The 21,931-nt window shown below is 38.2% G+C and overlaps 1 protein-coding gene across 3 annotated transcripts; it reads right to left on the reverse strand.

The window, feature by feature from the left end:
* Positions 1–1,428: 1,428 nt before the first annotated feature.
* LOC113503713 (xanthine dehydrogenase-like) lies at positions 1,429–21,702 on the reverse strand. Of its 3 annotated transcripts, XM_026885784.1 has the most exons (21): positions 21,595–21,702; positions 21,030–21,187; positions 17,623–17,783; positions 17,081–17,451; positions 16,772–16,996; positions 8,038–8,195; positions 7,622–7,782; positions 7,110–7,492; positions 6,658–6,878; positions 6,263–6,365; positions 5,988–6,112; positions 5,564–5,854; positions 5,262–5,423; positions 4,881–5,009; positions 4,314–4,798; positions 4,012–4,195; positions 3,702–3,897; positions 2,857–3,623; positions 2,558–2,747; positions 2,363–2,476; positions 1,429–1,926 (listed from the first exon to the last, which is right to left on the reverse strand). In XM_026885784.1, the coding sequence occupies exons 1-21, from the start codon at positions 21,635–21,637 to the stop codon at positions 1,856–1,858; spliced, it is 4,698 nt and encodes a 1,565-aa protein (XP_026741585.1). In that variant the 5' UTR covers positions 21,638–21,702; the 3' UTR covers positions 1,429–1,855. The 3 variants fall into 3 exon arrangements, with proteins under 3 accessions (XP_026741585.1, XP_026741583.1, XP_026741582.1); XM_026885782.1 differs by lacking the exons at positions 16,772–16,996; positions 17,081–17,451; positions 17,623–17,783; positions 21,030–21,187; positions 21,595–21,702 and adding an exon at positions 8,746–8,817; XM_026885781.1 differs by lacking the exons at positions 1,429–1,926; positions 2,363–2,476; positions 2,558–2,747; ... (11 more) ...; positions 7,622–7,782; positions 8,038–8,195 and adding exons at positions 12,265–12,398; positions 12,608–12,721; positions 12,840–13,029; ... (7 more) ...; positions 16,355–16,482; positions 16,569–16,671 and having other exon boundaries at positions 16,776–16,996.
* Between the last annotated feature and the right edge of the window lie 229 nt (positions 21,703–21,931).

Raw genomic sequence — 21,931 nt, forward strand, 5'->3', positions numbered from 1 at the left:
CGAATCATAAACCCTCACAAAATCCTCGATAAATGGTCTATACAACACAATTTTTTTTCAATTTGGACCAGTAGTTCCTGAGATTAGCGTTCAAACAAACAAACAAACTCTTCAGCTTTATATATTAGTATATATTCGGGTCGGGTAAGGTCGGGCATATACCTGACACATTTAAGCTGTCGACTTACTAAGAGAGTAAGTTAGTACGTTTTTCCTACTTTAATGACAAAAAATGTGTCCAGGTCCCCGATTCTGCTATTTACAATTACCGACGAATGTATGACAGTTGGATTAAATTTCAATGTATTGACCTAGACTGTCCCGTGTCCCGTCCCATACTAAATTTCCGAATATTGTAAGGGAAAAATGCTTAAGAGAATACGAAAAGTGTAATTTTATTCAAATTTTCATTCATTCATCGGCCATTGTTTATAGCGAATTGAGGCCTGGTCAATCATATTATCTCATGCATTAACATTTACTGTCCCACTGCAGGGTAAAGGCCTCTCTTCGATTTTTATACTCTGTCCGGTCTATTGCTCCTTCCATCAATTTTTTGTGGTAGGTATCCAGATTTTTTCGCCATCTCATTCGAGGCTGTCCTCGTCGCCGTTTCATGTCAGACGGTGACCACTGGGTTATTACTTTGGCCAATCACAGGTCAATCATTAATACCTTAAAATTATTGCTATTTAACGACTTTACTAATTATTATCATTAGATTACGATCAAGTAACCGGTATGACCTTTGGCGGTATTGTAAGTTAATGAGTGTCATAAAGCGATACATTATGAACTCAAAATATCGTAAATGATTTGACGCTTGACAAAATAACTAGTAAAACATTGCTCTAAGTTTTGCTAAAGGAGTCGCCTAGATGAGCTTAATGTATTATTATAAACACTAAGGAATTGGATCCTTATGTGGCGGGGGTTTTATTAAATATGCAAGCAGTAAAAAAGTCATATTAATACTGACTATCAATTTTTTTTTCCGACCTAAAACAAAATATATTTATTTACAAGATACATAATCAATTAAAATATTTTTTTGCAATAAATTAAACTAAACTAATATTTAAATTTTTAAAACTATATCAATATAAAAAGAAAAATATACATTATTTACAAAGCGTCAAAAAAGATATCCTCATCCCTGGCAAAGTCGGGAAACGTGCCCAGAAGTCTGGCTGCATTGCCACGTTGTATGGCAATGCTAATTCTTTGGGCAAAATATAGACCAGCCTTCTGATCACGTGTAGAGTTGACCAAACGCTTTGCGAGTTCAAAAGGGCTCAAAATATAATTACCAACAAGGTTATTATATTTATTGTAATGACTGAAGTGAAGTCTGGAGTATTCTCGTTAACCCAATACTCATTCCTTAATGCTGAAGCTGTTAAAAAATACTATAAAAATAAAACAAACTTTCAATGAATATGAAATATTTTACTAAATAAACAATCTCCAAACTTAACAAAAAAATATAACTAAACAAATTCAATAAGTCATTTCAAGAAATGAAAATGTAGAATAACGAAAAATTAGAGCCCAATACCAATACAAACAGTATTTTTTTTACAAACTGTTCAAGAACAAGTGTTTTGGGACATTTGAGTTATTTTCACGGTTCTGCTTGTGTGAACGAATAGTCATCCGGAGCTCAAATATCACCAAAAAATAAGGTACTTCAGATAACATATTAATTATATTTATAAAAAGTTAACAACAACTACAAAATATTTATAACATTGTTAAAAATAAAAAGATGGATCACGTTTCTTCATCTTTCTTCAACCGCAATAGTAACGATTGAGTGTCTTCACTTGGCTGAAGAGCTGCCTGTGGCATATATCTAGTACAGTCTGAAGTCCTTGACATTCGGTCTTAGAGACTTGTAGACCTTCTCTCCAGAGAAAGGTCCATCTGTAAATAAATGAATAAACTGGTCAAGTTTATAGTTATTCATACATCTTTGTAGTCGTTACATTACAAGTAATCAAAAGCTAGAAAGTCTGAGAACCAGTCTAATTAAGCAACTGGATTGAGGAAATCAGATAGGCAGTCGCTCCTAGTCAAACAAAGGTTCAACTGCATCCGATGAGACTGGAAGCCAACCCCAACTTAGTTGGGAAAAGGCTAAGAGACGATGACCAATTTCAAGGTCATAATAAATGTGAGATTCTACCACAGCTTCTTGATATGATATTATTATGGTTTCTGAAGGGTGAAAGCGCAATGCCCGCCATAGATCGCCATTTCTTTTTGATACCCACAATAATATTACTGAAAGACTTGGCGGCCTTTAAAGGACGATGTCCCTGGCGTTTTAACAGGATAAAAAAAATACTAGGACACGTACCAATTTGGAACCACTCAGTGCTAGGTATGCCTGCTTCTTTTCTTGCTTGAGTTATGGCTTCTCTGATTGCGAATGGTACGACGACTGAAGCACAAATCGGGGGTTCACCAGTTCCTAGTTACAAAGAAAGTATTTATTTTCATATTTTAATATTATTCAATGACTTCTAGATAATAACACGCATTATTGCCTTACCTTTAGATCCAAGAATCCTTTCATTACTGTATGAGTTCTTTTTCAGGTAAATCCTGAAGTCCTGAGGAATGTCCTTAGAGACTGGAAGATGGTAATCCCAAGCACGGTTGGTCAGATTTTCGCCTTCTTCGGTATAAACCAGCTTCTCGCATGTCCAGTAACCAAGACCCATAATGAAGGCTCCCTCAACCTGAAGTACATGATTTTAAGAAAATGAGAAAGGAAATATAAATACATTTTGATACTCGTCTATTAAATAAGAAATTTAAAGACAAAAAAGTATGCGTAGAATTACTTACTTGTCCAATATCAATATCAGGGTTAAGACTCACACCTACATCTTGTATCATATCCACTCTCAAGATTTCGTACTCAGCAGTCAAAACGTCAAGTTCAACTTCACACAAGGCCATACCGTACACATCATAGACTTGTGCATCACCAAAGCCAGTAAATCCGTGAGTTTGCAGATCTACATCAGCACCATACGCTGCTGTGATCAGTTCCTCCCAAGTAGGGTTTTCTAAAGATGCTCTAAAAGGTTCCAATCTAGCATTCAACTCCGCACAACATTTTCTGAGACCAATGATAATACTACTGGTTGTCAAACTTCCACCAGACATGAAACTGTTCGGTGTGACGACTGTGCTGTTGGCTTTCACTTGAATCTTCTCAATGGGGATCTTTAGTAAGTAGGAAGTGAGTTGGATTGCCTTAGTGTTGATTCCTTGTCCCATTTCAACACCAGCGTGGGTAATAGCTACGGTACCATCAGCATGGTAAACCGCGAGGTTAAGGTCAAAATGTTGTGCTCCAATGGGAGCCCATCTAGCGAAAGCCCATCGGAGACCGCGCTTCTTCCATCTGTTTTCAGCGTTAAATGAATCAACTGCCGCTCGTCTAGGTACATAGTCAGTTTGGACTTTAACTTCTTCAACCATTTTTGCCATTTCTCCGTATTGCTCATGATCTAAGTTGGCTAATCGTACGGCTACGGGATCCATTGAGAGTTCGTAGGAAATTTGTTCCATAATGCACTCCATGTTAGTAATAGCTTCCATAGAACCTGGTTTAGACAAAACGACTTAGTGTGAAGGAAATTACATTCTTAGATATTTAAAAAAACTTATATTAAGCTACCTACCAGGTGATCTACAGAAAGTATTCTTGGGCATGTCAGTTATGGAGTCGTAGTACTTGAAATTAATCTTAGATTTATCATAACAGTTGTTGTACACGTCCATGCCGATTGTGGAAACCATTTCGTTGGTTTTGTAACCATTGTCTTCATAAAGTTCAGCATTTAGGTATTGCAACTGACCGGAACTGTTTACTGCGGCCTGGAAATATTAAATTTATGACTAAATAACATCAGCTAACACTATACTTTTCTTTACACTTTACTTTTCTGAATACGAGATGTTAAAAATATGTAATTTTATAAATATTAGTACCTCGAAGGTCGTATGGCAAGGGAATCTCTTTCCAACGGATTTAAGTATGGAACTTAAAGACATGATGAATCGGCACGGGCGGTTCAGTTTGTGCGCGACAAGACTACAAGCAACAGCTGATTGGATGCTTCGGGAGATTTTCAAACCATAGCCACCGCCGATACGACGAACATGGACATCAATCCTGGAAAAAAAGAAATTAGGATTATTACACTCCCAAAATAACCCCATGAAGAGAAAAAAATCTCTGTGTATTTTATATTACACAATTTATGATTTAGCTATAAAAATAAATAACTCACTTATTTTCACCCAAATTCAATGCCCTTGATACCATCGTGTGTACTCCATCAAGCCATTGCGTAGCCGCGTGTATTTCAAGTCCTTCTTCAATAGGCTTTGCTACACAAACAATGCTCTCTAATGGGAAGTGACATTGACCATAGAATGTGTTACTGCCAGTTATCGTCTTGTACACATCTGTACCAGGGTTTGTTGCTTCAGCTGAAGCGTGCAGAGTATTTTTACTTTCATCTTTTACTGCTTCTTTAATATCTATGACTGGTTTTCTAACATTACTGTACTTCACTACAACGAGTTTGGAAGCTCTATCAGCTACATGCTGAGTCTCTGCTACGATAATACCAATTGGCTGATGGTAGAATTTGACGTTGCCGTCACACAATATTTCTTCATTAGCCGTGTAGAACAAGCTGTCGTGTGGTGTGAACGAGTTTAATCCGGGTATATCTTTAGCCGTATAGAATGCAACTACTCCTGGATATTTCTAAAAGAAAAGGAAACATTCAAACTATTCTTGTTGAAAATTTTATGTAACTGGTTTACTTCATACTCTAATGGAGACTTACCAAAGCAGCGCTAGCATCAATTTTGACTATCGTACCCAAAGCCACAGTGCTGAGTACGAAGGAGGCGAAGACTTCGCGAGGGAGGGCAGGAATGTCTTCTGTGTAAAGAGCTTCTCCGGCACATTGAACCTAGAATAAGATAAATTATTACGGAATACTTATTTTTGGGAGCTATCTCCCACAAAAAGGCAATAAATAGCTTGATATTACATACTTCATTGATATGTTTAAGGGCGTCTTATTGAGTGACTCAGCACCAGTTTATGTGACTACGTCTACGTTTGCCTTGATGGCATTTGAAAACGTAAACTGTTATATGCATTATCAGTGTTAGCTTCTAATATGTAGTATTATAAGTCGTTTTTCACTTCAAGTACTTACCGTTGCTTCCACTTTAGCGATAGGCTGGTTTAATGGCCACATCTTAGGGTCAGATTCATAAACCTGACGGCTAGTCGTGACAGGTCTATTTTCACGGATGTTAATAGCCCCAGATGACAAACGTTGGCCTCTGGTTGAAGATGGACATAGAGAAAGAATGCCCTAAAATACAAAAAAAATACGTAAACGATTTGCAATTTAGTGAATATGTCATAACGAAGATTCGCTTACTAGACAAGTCATAGTACTTGTTTATGGTCATGTGAAAATGAAATATTAGAAGTAACAAGAAATAATCTCACCTTAAACATCAAAGCCTTTGCTAAATACCTTCTGAACTCTACAGACGGTTCAGGAGGATTATCTTCAACAAGCATTTCTCCGTCCAATACTCCCAAAGCACCTTGCACCGTTTCATTCTCAAACAACCTCTTTCCAACCAGGTAACTTTCAGTCGCTCTTGCCCTTATGAACGTTGATGATAAGTGACCGAAAACGACTCTAGCTTTCTCAATCACATCCTTCTTGCGATCAATTTTGTATAGGAATCCAGCGTTGACTATGGAGTGAGCACTTTGGGCTCTTGACATAAGCTGTAAAAACAAAAATTCCAATTAATATCAGCCTCTTACAAAAAAGACGAAATAAGTATCATGTTTTTTATTTCAGATGCTCAACTGTTTTTACAAACTCGACAACTGAACCGTACCAAATACGACAACCTACCTTATAGGTGTACAGAAGATAATCTTCATTAAGGGGTGGAAGCATAACATTTATGATCAATTTTCCTTTCATGTCTAGTTTCAAAAACTCATCCATTGTAACTGTAAACTTTTCGGTTCTAGATCCTGGAATTAAAAAAAAACATGAAATGTTGAAAATCGAGACAGTCTAAGCAATATCACTATGCCTAGATTGACCGAAAATTCTTCGGTAGTCTAGACGATCTAGAGATTCAATAAAAACTTAAGTGAAGGAATGGATGAAAGTAAACATACCAATGGTCAACTCTGCACCAACAGCGTCAAATAGCAGGAATACATCGGACGGGTACATGTTGTAGCCATGTTTGATCATCAGGTTTCCAGCGATGGTACCCACCTAGTTATCATTATATTTAAGTAAATATCGTACGGTTATAAAGCCTTAATGATAAAACCCAGCACAAGCTCTTTACCAAGTGGTGATGACACTTCTAGTTCATATTTTTACGTAGAATGAAGTTAACTGTTATCATGTCGAATCTTTTCGAAAGAGCATTTATTGAAACTTTCCTCAATTTGTATAAATTACAATTGGAGATAAACGCAAGATCAATATGAGGACAGCTGAAACGAATCTTTACTCAGAAGGTAATCTACATAAAACAATAATTAATGAATATAAAACTTACATTTCTCACAGGGATGTGAGCGACCAGATCCATATGATTATAAAATTTGGTAAAGTAGCTGAAATTCTTGTCCGAAGATTTTGATTTGAGTACATCCATAAACTCGGTAAGAGTTAATGCTCCTCCAAGGATGACATTTTGATCGGTTTCGATGGTTTTTAGAGATTGGACATTATTGATGTCAATCAGAATTTTAGGGTACTCATCAATGGGAATAGCACCTGTAAAATAATAGTAATTTTATGTAAGATTTTTCTAGTATGGGACAATAGGTAAAACTAACTATTACAATGTGATCGGGATGGAAATATCTCGATTTCACCTTATTTTTGTTTGTGTAGCTGGCACTTGCTTTAAGGAATCTTATTCATATTTGTTGTCAAATCGAAAATTGGTCACTTACACATTATTGCAATCTTAGTATGTTAAATTAATTAACAAAAATGTGCTACCTTTGGCAGTATTTCCAGCAACCAGCATATACGAATCAGTACCTTCTCTCGCTAAAATATCAAATATGTCGCATATTCTCTTGGCCTGGAACCATTTTCTACCATCTTTTAAAACCAATTCCTTTACTTTGTTACTTTCCAATTCAGTATCATTCTTTTCTACCATACACCAATCATCTTCTTTTTCACTACAACATTTGTTTCCATTTTTGTTGCAAATATACAGACTTTGTAAATCCATAATCCTTTCTTCTTTTGGTGCATCTTTGGCAAACTTCTTGAATGCCTCAATGATTGGTCTGTACCCGGTACAACGGCAAAGGTTGCTACCGAATGAATTCTCTATTTCTTTCATAGTTAGGTCTTTTTTTGTTTCTAGGACCCTGTTAAGACGAAAATGATGTTTTATGAGATTTAAAATGAATTAAATGAATTATGATACTTCCAAAAAAGTAAAGTCATTAATATGATTCCCCTCATTTTATCACGCTGAGGTTATTAAAAAATCTCACCCTTGCATGGCCATAACCCATCCACAGCTGCAGTACCCGCACTGACTTCCATGGTTCTCTGCCAACGTCGTTTGGACCTTGTGGTACCCATCCTTCTTGTTGCCCAAACCTTCTATAGTTCTGATATCCCAGCCATCACAAGATGTGACTGCCACCAAACACTGATACAAAATAAAATTAAATCATAATCAGAATATACTTCTTAATCTTTTTATAAATAGGAACTACTGAAATATTTTTTCTTGCATTTTTTTTTATCATGAGCGCCATATTCCTCCCTTGTCAAATATGCTGCATATTTAATTTAATTTAAATCGCTGTTGAAAATATATTTTCATTTATTGTTTTCCCAATCATCCATTACGCTACAATTCATGTAAGCAAGTAAAATGGAACCTTAGCCAACCTTTACTTACAGAATTAACTGATACATATGGAGTGCCAGGAGTTTTAGAAGCTGTTACGATGCAGGCTCCGCAGCCTCCCTCGCGACAACTGTACTTGGTACCGCGCAGTTCCAGGAAGTTACGGAGGTAGTCCACCAGCATCACATCGGAGCTCACCTCACTTCCAACTAAAAAAAAAACAAACAAACTAAAATATATTCCAACTGGACTGATATACATAGTTGGCTTGAAAAATACTTAAGTGTGCTGTTTTCAACGTGGTGCCTTAATTCACTTTATTCGAAATTTGAAAAGACTGGTCTGTACCGATATCGAAACCGAACCTACAACCCTTGCCTTGACAGTCCGACAGTCTTACCACGCGGCTGACTAGTTGAAATCGAAATCTTGTCAGATATTCATAAAGCGTTGTAAAGTGATGCTAGTCCTGCGAAATTTAACTGATTTGGATATTGCTCTTCAGATTTTCCCAACTAATATCTTGATTCAATTTCACTAAACACAAAATTATGCTAACAATACTGACGCCCAGGACAACAGCTGCAGCTGAACATCAATATTTTAAAGATAACGACTGCTTATCTGATCACCACAATACATTTAATAAGAACACAGCACTAATTAAAACAACATTTAAACTAATTCACGGCCTCAGCTTCCAAGAATCTTGGGTTCTTGCAGGAGTTCTATGTAATAAAATAACAATTATAAACGCACCCGTGTGTTGGACCCCATTGACTTTGATCTTAATGTTGTCCATGACTGCTCCTCACTATTAGCCGGTACGGACTGAATTTACATGATCTCTTCATTAAGACCAATTTTATAGGATTTCCAATGGAAACATACGGTTGTAAAAATGACAATAAATATTTTTTTCTGTAAATTAATATTTATTGTACATAGTTTTAATCTGGTCTATGAAGACGCTCATGAAGGGTGATCTGCCGATTTCCCTGAAGCGGAAGCTCATTGACATGTGTATCCTGCCCATCTTAACTCACGGTGCTCAGACCTGGTCGCTGACCGATTCACAGAAATTCCGCCTTGGAGTTTGCCAAAGAGCTATGGAACGCAGCATTCTTGGTGTTAGGTTGCAAGACCGAATTCCGAACACCACGCTGCGTTCCAAAACTGGGATTATAGACGTCGGCAAAAAGGCTGCCAGGCTAAAATGGGATTGGGCGGGTCACGTTAGCCGCATGGAAAGCGATCGTTGGGCCAAAGTCACCACACTATGGGAGCCAACGGATGGACGGCGACCTTAACGCTTACCGCGCAAGGTGGATCCATGCGGCCCAGAATAGAGAGTCGTGGAAGGATTTGGGGGCGGCCTTTGCCCAGCTGTGGGACACAGTGGGATAGAGAAAAAAAAAAGTTTTAAAAATGTAATTTTAAGTTTGAATGAAATAACCCACATATTTATTTCGTTTTTGTTTTGAAATTGTTAACTTGTGTAACTATGTTATTTTTTTCAATTTATTATCAAATATGGGATATGTGTATACATGTCATTTGGCTAAAGGCATGTAAAATTGATAAGTAAATACGAGTAGCTTTGAAATTTAAGAAAACTGTCAGTCCTGCGCACAGAAAGAACAGTTAAGTGTTTAAAAGATTATATTAATAATTTGAAATGAAATTTTGAAATGTTCTCGTATGTTTTCATTATTTATCATATCATTCTCATAATGTACAAGTGAGGATTATTTGAACAAATGTGATGCAATTTGTATGTTTTATCATTTTTTTGCCCCATCGTTACTTATAATTCTTTATTTATTGAATTTGATCTGTTGATTCTGTTATGAGTGATTTTAACTAAGTTACACAAGAAAAATGTATCGAATGGGCTTACATTTGACATTGTCCTTTGTATGAAAAGCCTGAAGTGAAAATTGTGTGTTAAAGACATTTGAAGTTTTCATGCGGCAAAATATCTGTCAAGCAACATTTCCAGCCTTACGCGTTGATGCAAAGTGAACAAGAGTTTGGGTGTTTTTAAAATTAGTGCAATTTGATTTATTTAAATTTTTTGAACACGTCAATTATCGACGGACAAAATTAATAATGTATGACGTAATTAAAAAATAATAGACATTAAATGACTGTTTTGCAAGGAGTTCATCTATGTTTCGTACTTTCCAAATTCCTGGGCATGTAAGTGGTATGTTACCAAAATTAACACGTTTATTAGCACGTGTTTTTAATGATATATGTATAAAAACAAATAAGGCTTCGACTGCATTTTCAATTGTTATATCAACACCTGTGTAATTAAATAGCTGCGCATTTATATAGTGAGTTGTTATAAAACGACTTGCAAGATATAGAAAGAGTAACTCTCATAATTTTTGGATGTCGAATATAAGTGGAAGAAGCTCCTGTAAGGTAAACAGAACAACACAATGAGTTTGGTAGAATTGTTGACATTACAAAAGTAAGAAAGCCGAGCTAATGATCGCAAAGTGTCGCGAGTTTGATCCCCGAGTAGGAAAAGAAAGGCAAGTGTGTGATCCAAAAATGCTTGCCCTAAGTCTGGGTGTCTTCGTACTAGTGACTTGAATGTTTGTGAAACCCCCAGCGACACAAGAATGAAATTTCTTAACATATATGCGCGTAACATAATCGAACGATCAACAATTTTCTTTTTCTCTTTCCTCACGTTACGTCTTCTTTCTGCGATCGCATGTGTCGGCAACACGTGAATGTTTATGATCAGATACGGACAGCTGAAATAATTAGTGTTTCAGTTGGTCTGTGCTAGTGAATTGCGACTTTTAAGATGGAATGACGTCGATCTAAGTTAAAGCGAGTCTTAAGTTGTCTTTTGGAAATATAAGATGGTACCGTTTTTTTTTACGGACGTAATTCTGCATTTAGTTAAGAATCTCACGTCTCTCATTATAAGCATACTTAGTTTTTGGTGCGCAGATTGAGCAGAAAATAGTGACAGTTACAAAATTACCTTGACAAAGACCTGACATTTGGAAAGCTTTATCAAAAATCAGAAGTATTTTTAACTCCTTCAAAAAGGAATTCAATCTTTGTAAAGCAGGGGTTTTCACAAACATTTAAGTCAAATGCACTATGTTATCTAGACACAGAACAATGATTTGAGGAGGATCACACAAACGCTAAATTCTATATACGTTTTACGTCTGTATATTTTTTACACGTTTTCATTGAAGTATAATTATTATTCATATCATCATATTTTTGCTCGGTAAACAAATGAAAAAAAAAATTGTCAATACAACGACATTACTATTTACTTAGTTGCAAAGTGAAGAGAAATTATGGCTTAATATTGCCTAAGCCTGTTAATCATACTGAGAGTCGGGGGCCACTGTGAAAGAGAGACGCCATTCTACGCGACGTAGTGTGCTATTAAGCTTCCACACTTTGTAGTAATGTTACTATAAGACGTGGTGGTAGGCCCTCTGAAGTACTCAAAAGGGTCATAGAGCTATTACAGTGTAAGGGTCCTGTTTCTAGAGTTCCGTACCAGAAAGTAAAAACGGAACGCTGTACTGAGCTCCTGAAAACACCTGAAAAAGAGGTCAGCAAGCTCTGTGGAACGTATCAGGGCTGAAGCTTTCCGGGCCAGCAGGATTATGAAAGGATTACAAGAAAAAGGAACATGGGTAGGTTTTCGTCAATAAAACTCTGATATTCCCTTCCGCTCAAGCCAAAGCAGAAGGAGTGATTTGATAATTTCCGTTCGCAAAAAGAAAGATCGTAGAGATCCCTCTGAATTAAGTCGAACATCAGATACCTAAGCGGAACTATTTTCTGAAGCAAGAGCGCCAACTACAAGACGTAGCTCAGCATTCTTCATCCACTACGATAATTTCATTACTGAAGTGGTGAAAAAAAGTATTTATTGAATAAATTTCTGAACACCACATTGTCATATTTTCACTGGATGCTATTGGTGATTGCATTGTCATTTTGGTTTAGTTGTAAAAAAATAATAAGATATGAAACGTTGGTATTCTATATTTTTTTATTATAACTGCCGTGACTTGAGAACTATACTAATGAACTCAAGTTTCATTAGGGCCTACCGCTTCAAATTATGTTTATAGTACATATACATACATATCTATAGGCTTAAAATTTACATATACATACAGATAACCATCAACACGAAATTCCATCTTTCACTCTTATGCTTCATTTCGTTAGTTTTAAAATGGATTATTATGAATAAGAAAAACAAAAAATATTAACTTTTCATAATTTTTATTAATGTAAGCAGATGAACTCTATAACAATAATAATGGCTTATTCTATTTAATAAAATCTAAAGTCTTTTATGTTTGTTTTAATGGCGTTGTGGATAGCTTCACCTGAATATGGCCCATCTGTGAACAATAACGATTTATTGAGTATCAATTAACATCCAAAATTCTGAGATAACACCATTTTTTTCAAAATAATTACATAATGATAAAGTGTTTAGTCAAAAATTTTATAAAACAAAAAAAAAAAACTTTCGGCATTTCAAGATTTAGCTGTTGGCATAAAAAAATACAATTATTCATTAAGTAGTATTCCACAAATAAACACTGACCAATAGGGAACCACTCTGTGGAAGGAATCCCAATTTCCTTCCTTGCCTCAACCATGGCTTCCCGGATTGCGAATGCTATGACCACTGCCGCACAAATAGGTGGCTCACCAGTTCCTAAAATGAAAGGTTCTATTAATAAATGATCAAAACAAGAGAAATGAAGAGGATAATATCCGAAGGACACTAAAGAATGTGCAGTACGGGCAGATTTTATAAACTGTTTCTTTTCTACCTTTAGCTCCCATTATGAAATCATTGCTGTAAGAGTTCTTCTTCAGATACACTCTGAAGTCTTGAGGTATATCTTTGGCCAAAGGCAGATGGTAGTTCCATGTTCTGTCTGTCAAAATCTGCCCTTGTTCACTGTAGACAAGTTTCTCGCAAGTCCAGTACCCTAAGCCCATGACAAAGCCTCCTTCAACCTGTAAATATGGATAGATTTTAATAAAATCTCTCTTTGACACGCTTTGATATATTACTGTGGCAAAGAGACGCTACTGGTTAAAAACCTATTTATATTATTCGGATTGTTTAAAATTACAAGCATAAACTTACTTGACCAATATCAATTTCAGGACTAACGCTCAACCCCACATCTTGTAATAAATCGACTCTCAATATTTCAAATTCATTTGTCAAAACATCAAGTTCTACTTCACATAATGCCATTCCATACACGTGATATGATTGGGCATCATTAAATCCCGCGTATCCATGAGTTTGTAGATCAACATCCGCAGTAGAGGCTGCAGCTATCAGTTCTTCCCAAGTTGGATTTTCTAAAGTAGCTCGAATCGGTTCTAACCGCGCATTCAATTGTTCGCAACATTTCTTCAGGCCAATCATAACACTTGTAGTAGTAAGACTTCCTCCACTTAGATAACTGTTCGGTGCAACGTGAGTGTTGTTGCCTTTAATTTGAATTTTATCAAGAGGTACGTTGAGAAGATGAGCCGCAATCTGTTTGGCTTTAGTGTTTATGCCTTGACCCATTTCAACTCCAGCATGGGTTATCGTTATCGTACCATCAACGCGGTAGACAGACATGATGACGTTGAATTGTTGAGCTCCAGTCGGCACCCACTTAACGAAAGCCCACCTCAAACCTCGTTTTTTCCATCTATTTTCTGTATTATATGAATTAACTGCCGCTCTTCGAGAAACATAATCGGCATTTGTCTTGAGAGTTTCAAAAACATTTTTCATTTCAGTCAAATGGTCTGGATCGGTATTTGCTAATCGTACCTCCGCAGGATCTACGGATAGCTCATATGAAATTTGTTCCATTATGTGTTCGAATGCCGATATAGCTTCAAGCGTACCTGTATCATTAGGGGTATTTATTTAATAATATTTACATTTAATTGGATAAATATTTAGACAAAACATTTAGTTATCTTGAAATACTAATATATATGATCTGAATGTCAATCTTACCTGGCGATCTACAGAACGTATTAGAGGCCATATCCGTGACGGTGTCGTAGACTTTGTAGTTAATCTTAGATTTGTCGTAGCAGTTGTTGTAGACGTCGAGTCCTAGTGTTGACATCATTTCGTTGATCACGTATCCACTATCCTCATAGAGATTAGAATCTAGACTTTGGATGAGACCTTCGCGATTTACTGCTACCTAAAATAAAAAAAAATGACTCAATATTTTTTTTTAATGGTTCTAAATATACACAGTACTTAAAACCCTAGATTAGAAGCACATTCAAAATAGATTAACTCTACCTCGAAAATTGAAATACATGGTGTCCTCTTTCCTACAGATTGCATAATTGTCGACAAAGGCAAAACGAATCGGCATGGACGTTGCAGCTTTTGTACAATCATACTGCAGGCTACTGCAGCCTGTGAGCCGCGGGATAACTTCAATCCATACCCACCACCGAGGCGACGAACGTGCACGTCGATCCTATAAAAATATCATAACATAAGAATGGTAATATGTTCACTAGTTTTTGTATTATGCTTGTTTGTGATATTGCTAAGGTTTAATCGTCAGGCGTTTTGAATTAATAAATCGTGTGTGAAGTGTTTCGCCTCGCCTATTTTATTTAAAAACTCTAATCACTACGTGCACTATTTCGTGTGCTTCAAAAGAGAGATAGAAATATCTAGGTAAGTATAAATATATTCTTACCTGCTTGCATCCATATTAAGAGCTCTAGCTATCATAGTCTGTACACCATCAAGATATTGTGTCGTCGAGTGCACTTCCAGACCTTCTTCCGATGGTTTCGCGATGCAAGCTAATGTTTCCATAGGGAAATGGTATTGTCCATATAACGTGTTACTGCCAGATATAGTTTTGTACACATCTGTACCAGGATTCGTGGCTTCAAATGACGTCACAAGACTACTTCTAGAACTATCCTTAACAGCTTCTTTGATATCTATTACTGGTTTTGCTCCACTGTTGTACTTTACTTGGACAAGTTGCGTTGCTCTGGACGCTATTTGGTGAGTCTCAGCTACTACAATTCCTATAGGCTGATTATAGTATCTGACATTACCATCGCATAAAATTTCTTCATTGGCGGAGTATAATGAAATGTCATTAGGCGTGTAGGAGTTAAGGCCGGGAATATCTTTGGCTGTGTAAAATGCCAGAACACCTGGAGTACTCTGGAAAATAAATGTATTTTTAGTAGAAGTAACAATAACAATTACGGGTCTTAAGTTGATATGTATTCCGGTAACAATGTCCAAACAAAAAAAGGTTAGTTTACTTTTTTTGTTTGTTGTAGTAATTTTTTGTGACTTACCAATGCAGCGCTGGCATCAATTTTAACGATAGTTCCCAAAGCGATAGTACTTAATACGAATGCTCCATACACTTGACCAGGCATGGCAGGAATATCTTCAGTAAATTTAGCTTCTCCAGCGCATTGAATCTGATTGGAAAAAGAAAATTAAAAATGACTCTTCTAATAATAAGACTGTTTCTCCTTATGTTTTAGCAATAGCAACTATTCGTAGGCCTCAGGAAATTTTATTACTTTTTTTGTATTAGATGAAACTGTCCTTTAAGAATAGGCGTTAAGTGAAAAACAATCAAAACTTAGACCAACCATTGCTTCGTCCTTCATAATAGGTTGATTATAAGGCCACAGATTAGGATCAGTTTGTATGACCTGCAGCCCAGTCGATACCGGTCTCACATCATGCAAGCTAACTGCACCAGAATTCAGACGACGCTGTAACATCTCGGGTGGGGAGAGTGTTAAAAGTCCCTGGAAATTAAGGAAAGTGAATTCATAAAAATCATCGATTATTGTTTTAGTGTTCCATAGAAATAAATTATTTGTCTTAACACTCACCTTATAAAACAGTACACAAGCAAGATACCGTCTATATTCTACAGATGGTTCTGGAGGATTTTCTACAATGATCATCTCTCCATTCAAGACTCCCATTGCTCCTTGCAGCGTTTCGTTGGTGAACAAAGGCTTTCCGATCAGATAAGCCTCGGTAGCTTTTGCTCTGGTGAAGTTAGGGGATAAAGCGCCATACACGATCCGTGCACTTTGAACCACGTTCGTGGTGGGATCCAACTCGTAAAGGAAACCAGCGTTGACGATGGCGTGAACACTTTGGGCTCTAGACATCAACTGAAACATAATATAAAGTTAAGAATGAAAAATCAAAAAGTAAAATATGTGACTTACTTACATAATTATTTTCATAAGACTAACACAGCAAATGAAAAAATCTTGAGTAGAAGTAAGAATATCGTACCTTATATGTATAGATTTTATGTCTATCACTTAGAGGTGGAAACATGACATTCACAATTACTTTTCCTTTCATATCCATCTTCAAGAAGTCTACTAATGAGACTGTATACTTCGTTTGCTGCTGGTCCACTTGAAAACAAACGTTTGAATGAACAGTTTTGTAAGAGGTAAAATCAGAACAGAACATTTATATATATAGTTTTTATTAATCTTACCAATATTTAACATGGCTCCAACTGTCTCTAACAGAAGGAATATATCAGACTGGAACATGTTGTCTGCATGTTTGATCATCAAATTCCCGGCAATCGTTCCTATCTGGGAATATGATAAGGAATAAGGGAATAATAAAATAAGTTACAAAATATGATAAATAGACTATTCAATAATCAATCATCATTAAAAACAAGGAATATACTTACATTTTGTACAGGAATGTGAGCTACTAGCTTCACATGATATATCAATTGACTAAAATAACTGAAGGCGTCTTCAGTTGACTTAGCTTCCAAAATGTTTTGAAATTCTGTCAACGTCGTGGCAGCTCCAATTATTATGTTCTGATCGTATTGCACAGCTCTCAGCTCATGGACTGCACTTATATCAATCATTACTCGAGGATATTCACTTATGGGAGAGACGCCTGTGAAGATTAATCAGTAATTATAACTTTTATCACTACCAGTTACGTAAAACTCTAATAGGAAAAGGCTCATAATATCCGTACCTTTTGCAGTATTTCCACCGACCAGCATATAAGAATCTGTACCTTCTTTTGCAAATATATCAAAAATATCTTGTAAGACTCTAGCTTTAAACCAGTTTTTACCATCTTTCAGTCGGATTGACTTTACTTTATTCATATGCGCATCATCTTCGTTAACCATGCACCAGCCTTCTTCATCTTTACAACATTTTCCTTTACTATTGCAAATAGCTAATTTACTAACGTCCGTAATTCTGTCTTCTTTTGGAGCATCCACAGCGAACTTCTTAAAAGCTTCTAGGATAGGACGGTAACCAGTGCAACGGCAGATGTTGCTACCGAAAGAATTTTCGAGTTCTTTCATAGTAAAGTTTCCTTTGCTCTCCATGACTCTATAAAGTTTATCAAAAATCGTGTTATAGTTACACATTAATTTACATGGTCAAGGATGCCATTTAGTTCCAATTATATTTGTTTTGAATACCCAATCAATTATCTGGACGATGAAAGATGACATTTTTAAGTGTGAGTGTAAGTAATAAAAGTGTACATAGTATAATTACCCATGCATGGCCATCACCCAGCCACAGCTGCAGTATCCGCATTGGGTTCCATTGTTTTCTGCCAACGTCTTCTGCAGAGTGTGGTAACCGGTCTTCCTATTACCCAAGCCTTCGATCGTCACTATGTCCCATCCATCGCATGAACCTATGGTCACCAGGCACTGTTGAAAAACATAATTTTGACACTATTAAATCAGCCTTATGCAGCACAATTTAAATTCACGGCCCCCAGTTCCCGGTAGCTGCACTATTCCTGGCCATGGTACCGGCCACGGTAACGGTGCAGTGGGGGGTGCTAAGAATCCCCGGGTGACGGCAGGGTACCTACGCAAATTGACTTTGGCGACGTATAACGGACGTACACTACGGCTGAACGAGCACGTTGCCGAATTGGAAGTAGAGTTAAGTCGTATTAACTGGCATATCGTAGGGTTATCAGAACTTCGAAGACAGGGGGAGGAGACGATAACTCTCGAGGCTGGTCACTTACTCTATTTCCGAGAAGGACACCAACCATCTCAAGGTGGCGTCGGTTTTATGATCCACAAGTCACTCAAGGGCAGCATTGTGGAAGTTGGCAGTGTGTCGGCAAGGGTGGCATACCTTGTTCTTAAAATAACGGAGCGTTACACTTTGAAGGTCATTCAAGTGTATGCCCCAACGTCTTCGCACCCAGACGACGAAGTCGAGGCCATGTACGAAGACATAGTGAAAGCTATGTCTCGTACCAAAACATTCTACACTGTTGTCATGGGTGACTTCAACGCCAAAGTAGGAGTACAAGAGAATGGCGAGTCGAGAGTGGGTCCCTTCGGCTTTGGGCGCAGAAATCACAGGGGGCAAATGCTGGTAAACTTCCTCGAGGCTCAGGGGCTCTTCCTGATGAACTCATTCTTTCAGAAGAAGCCCCAAAGGAAGTGGACCTGGCGGAGCCCCGATAACGTGACGAGGAACGAGATAGACTTCATTATGTCAAACAAGCGCCAGATATTCAGAGATGTCTCTGTGATTAACAGGGTCAATACCGGTAGTGATCACCGACTGGTAAGAGGCACTTTGAGTATAAATCTCAAAATCGAGCGAGCGCGATTGATGAAGTCAACTCTCAGACCAACCCTGCCCCAGGTCGAGGCTGGCTGCGAAAGCTTCCAGTTGGAGCTACGAAATCGATTCGCTATGTTGGAAACTACTCAGGATATTAACGACGCCACCGATTGTCTGGTACGGGTTGTCCGTGAGGTGGGCTATAAGTATTTTCGACCGATGAGTAATGGACGCAAGTCGGCACTCACCAGCGAGACCCTGGAATTGATGAGGAAACGGCGAGAAAACATAAACGCAACACCGTCTGAGCGTCAGGTACTTAACAGGGAGATAAAAAAGCTGATAAGACGCGATACTCGGCGTGCGAATACCCGATCCATTGAGCAAGCTATAGAGCGGAACCAAGGCTCAAAAGTATTTTCCAAGGCTCATATCTCCCGTTGTCACCTGACAAAACTCAGTACGTCACAGGGCACTACCGTTACCTCTAAGCCAGAGATACTCGCTGAAGTCGAAAAGTATTATGGGGACTTATACTCACCAAAATCGAGCCCGCCCCAAGCACACAGCGCGGATGACCCACGAGCCAGACTTACACGCCACCTTACAGACGAGCTTCCCGACATTGACATGGGTGAGATTAGAATAGCTCTCGGACAGCTACACAACAACAAAGCTCCGGGAGATGACGGAATAACCACTGAGCTGCTCAAGGCAGGTGGAACACCTGTCTTGACAGAGCTTGTTAAGCTCTTCAATTCCGTCATCCATACTGGCATAACACCGGAGGCATGGAGCAGAAGCGTGGTGGTATTATTTTTCAAAAAAGGCGATAATACGCGGCTTGAAAATTACCGCCCCATTTCACTTCTGAGCCATGTGTATAAGCTGTTCTCGAGGGTTATCTCGAATCGTCTCGCCCAAAAGTTCGATGACTTCCAGCCACCGGAGCAGGCCGGGTTTCGAAAAGGCTACAGCTCCGTGGACCACATACATACGCTAAGGCAAATTATACAGAAGACAGAGGAGTATAATCAACCTCTATGCCTAGCGTATGTGGACTACGAAAAAGCCTTCGACACCGTCGAGACCTGGGCTGTGATGGAATCCATGCAGAGATGTCTCGTGGACTGCCGATATGTCGAGGTGCTGAGGTGTTTGTACAAGGCCGCGACAATGACCGTTCAAGTACAAGAACAGAGCACAAAACCAATCCAATTGCGTCGAGGAGTAAGACAGGGAGACGTAATCTCTCCGAAACTGTTTACAAACGCATTGGAGGACGTTTTTAAAACGCTTGATTGGAAAGGATGGGGATTGAACATCAACGGTCAGTACATCTCACACCTGCGATTTGCAGATGACATAGTCATCATGGCGGAATCTCTGCAGGAGTTGGAGCTGATGCTTAACGGCCTAAGCGATTCTTCGCGACGTGTGGGTCTCGGAATGAACCTAAATAAAACTAAAGTCATGTACAATGGCCTTGTTCTTCCGAGACCCGTGGTCGTAAATGGCGCTGCTCTCGAGGTTGTGCAAGAATACATATATCTTGGCCAAACCATCCAACTGGGGCGACACAACTTCGAGAAGGAAGCGAGCAGAAGAATACGTTTGGGCTGGGCAGCATTCGGGAAGCTACGTCATATCTTTGAATCGTCGATACCACAATCCCTTAAGACCAGGGTCTTTAACCAGTGCGTCCTACCCGTAATGACGTATGGAGCTGAAACGTGGACACTCACCGTGGGCCTGGTCCATAAATTCAAGGTTGCTCAGCGTGCGATGGAGAGAGCGATGCTCGGGGTATCTCTGGTGGATAAAATTCGTAACGAAGTCATCCGCCAGAGAACCAAAGTTACCGATATTGCTCGCAGAATCAGCACGCTGAAGTGGAAATGGGCCGGCCATGTCTGCAGACGGACAGACGGTCGATGGAGCAGACACGTGTTAGAGTGGAGACCACGTTTAGGCAAACGTAGTGTAGGACGTCCTGCGGCACGATGGACCGATGATTTGAAGAAGGTGGCTGGCAGCGGATGGATGCGGGCTGCCCAGGACCGGGATGGTTGGCGCTCTTTGGGGGAGGCCTACGTTCAGCAGTGGACGGCGATAGGCTGAGATGATGATGATGAAATCAGCCAAAGCAAGACTATCGTGCCTAAATAGTCCAGTCTTAGTGCGTTGTATAAGTTAGCAAGTATTCCATTGAAATTAAAACAGGATTACTCCAAAAAAAAGTACTTAAAAAAACCGGTCATGGGCGGATTTGGCTAAGTTTAGTTAAAAAAATTACAACTGCACGAACGTATCCCTGCGAGCCTTAATTTTGAGGTTCAGGATCCAAGACATCCAATACTCACAGAATTAACAGACACGTGTGGTGTTCCAGGCGCTTTAGATGCTGTTACTATGCAGGCTCCGCAGCCACCTTCACGGCACATGTACTTAGTTCCACGCAGCTCGAGGTGGTTTCGGAGGTAGTCCAACAGAGTCACATCAGAGCTGATCTCAGACCCCACTGGAATAACGACAAAATGTTGAATAAGATAACTGGGGAACTTCCAGGGCAAAAACCCCCTTAAAATTTAATATTTTTAAAAGTGAAAAATATAGTCGAGTTAAGGTAATTTCGTATGAACTTAAATTCCAAATTCACAAATATTTTTTACTTATATTAGGTCGATAATTATTTCCGAATTTGGAAGAAAGAATTCAGAATTTTTGAATTCAGACCTTATTCTCATTACAGATCTATTTTTGTATTTTCATGAAAATTTATTCATTTATATTTTTAAAATAAAGAATCTAAACGTTATCTACATAAACCTGCTTTTCCTAACTAGCTAATGAGTATATTCGTTTAACTTCCATACAATATTTGCATGCTGTTAGAAAACATCATAACTATTCTCTAAGTGACCTTACCAACACGCTCTACTCCATTGACCCTGAACTTGATGCAGTCCATAGTGACTTCGTTGGGGTTCTTGCCGCAGACTGATGCGCTAAATAGTAAGTCTTTTATATATACAACGAGATAACTAAACACTTTGTAGGTAAACACACGTGCAGCATTTTCGTTCTTTGCAGCGTTCACATGCATAATGGGTCCATGTTTGATCATAGAATAAATGTTAATATTTTTTCGTTCTGTCTTTCCATTTGAAAGTCTTGTCGTAGAAGAAGGATGAAATTTTTAACAAATCATGTCAACTAAATACATTTTCGAAAATAAAATGTCTTGTTATTAATCATTTGGAGA

Source organism: Trichoplusia ni, chromosome 20 (assembly GCF_003590095.1).
Source record: "Trichoplusia ni isolate ovarian cell line Hi5 chromosome 20, tn1, whole genome shotgun sequence".
NCBI lineage: Eukaryota > Metazoa > Arthropoda > Insecta > Lepidoptera > Noctuidae > Trichoplusia > Trichoplusia ni.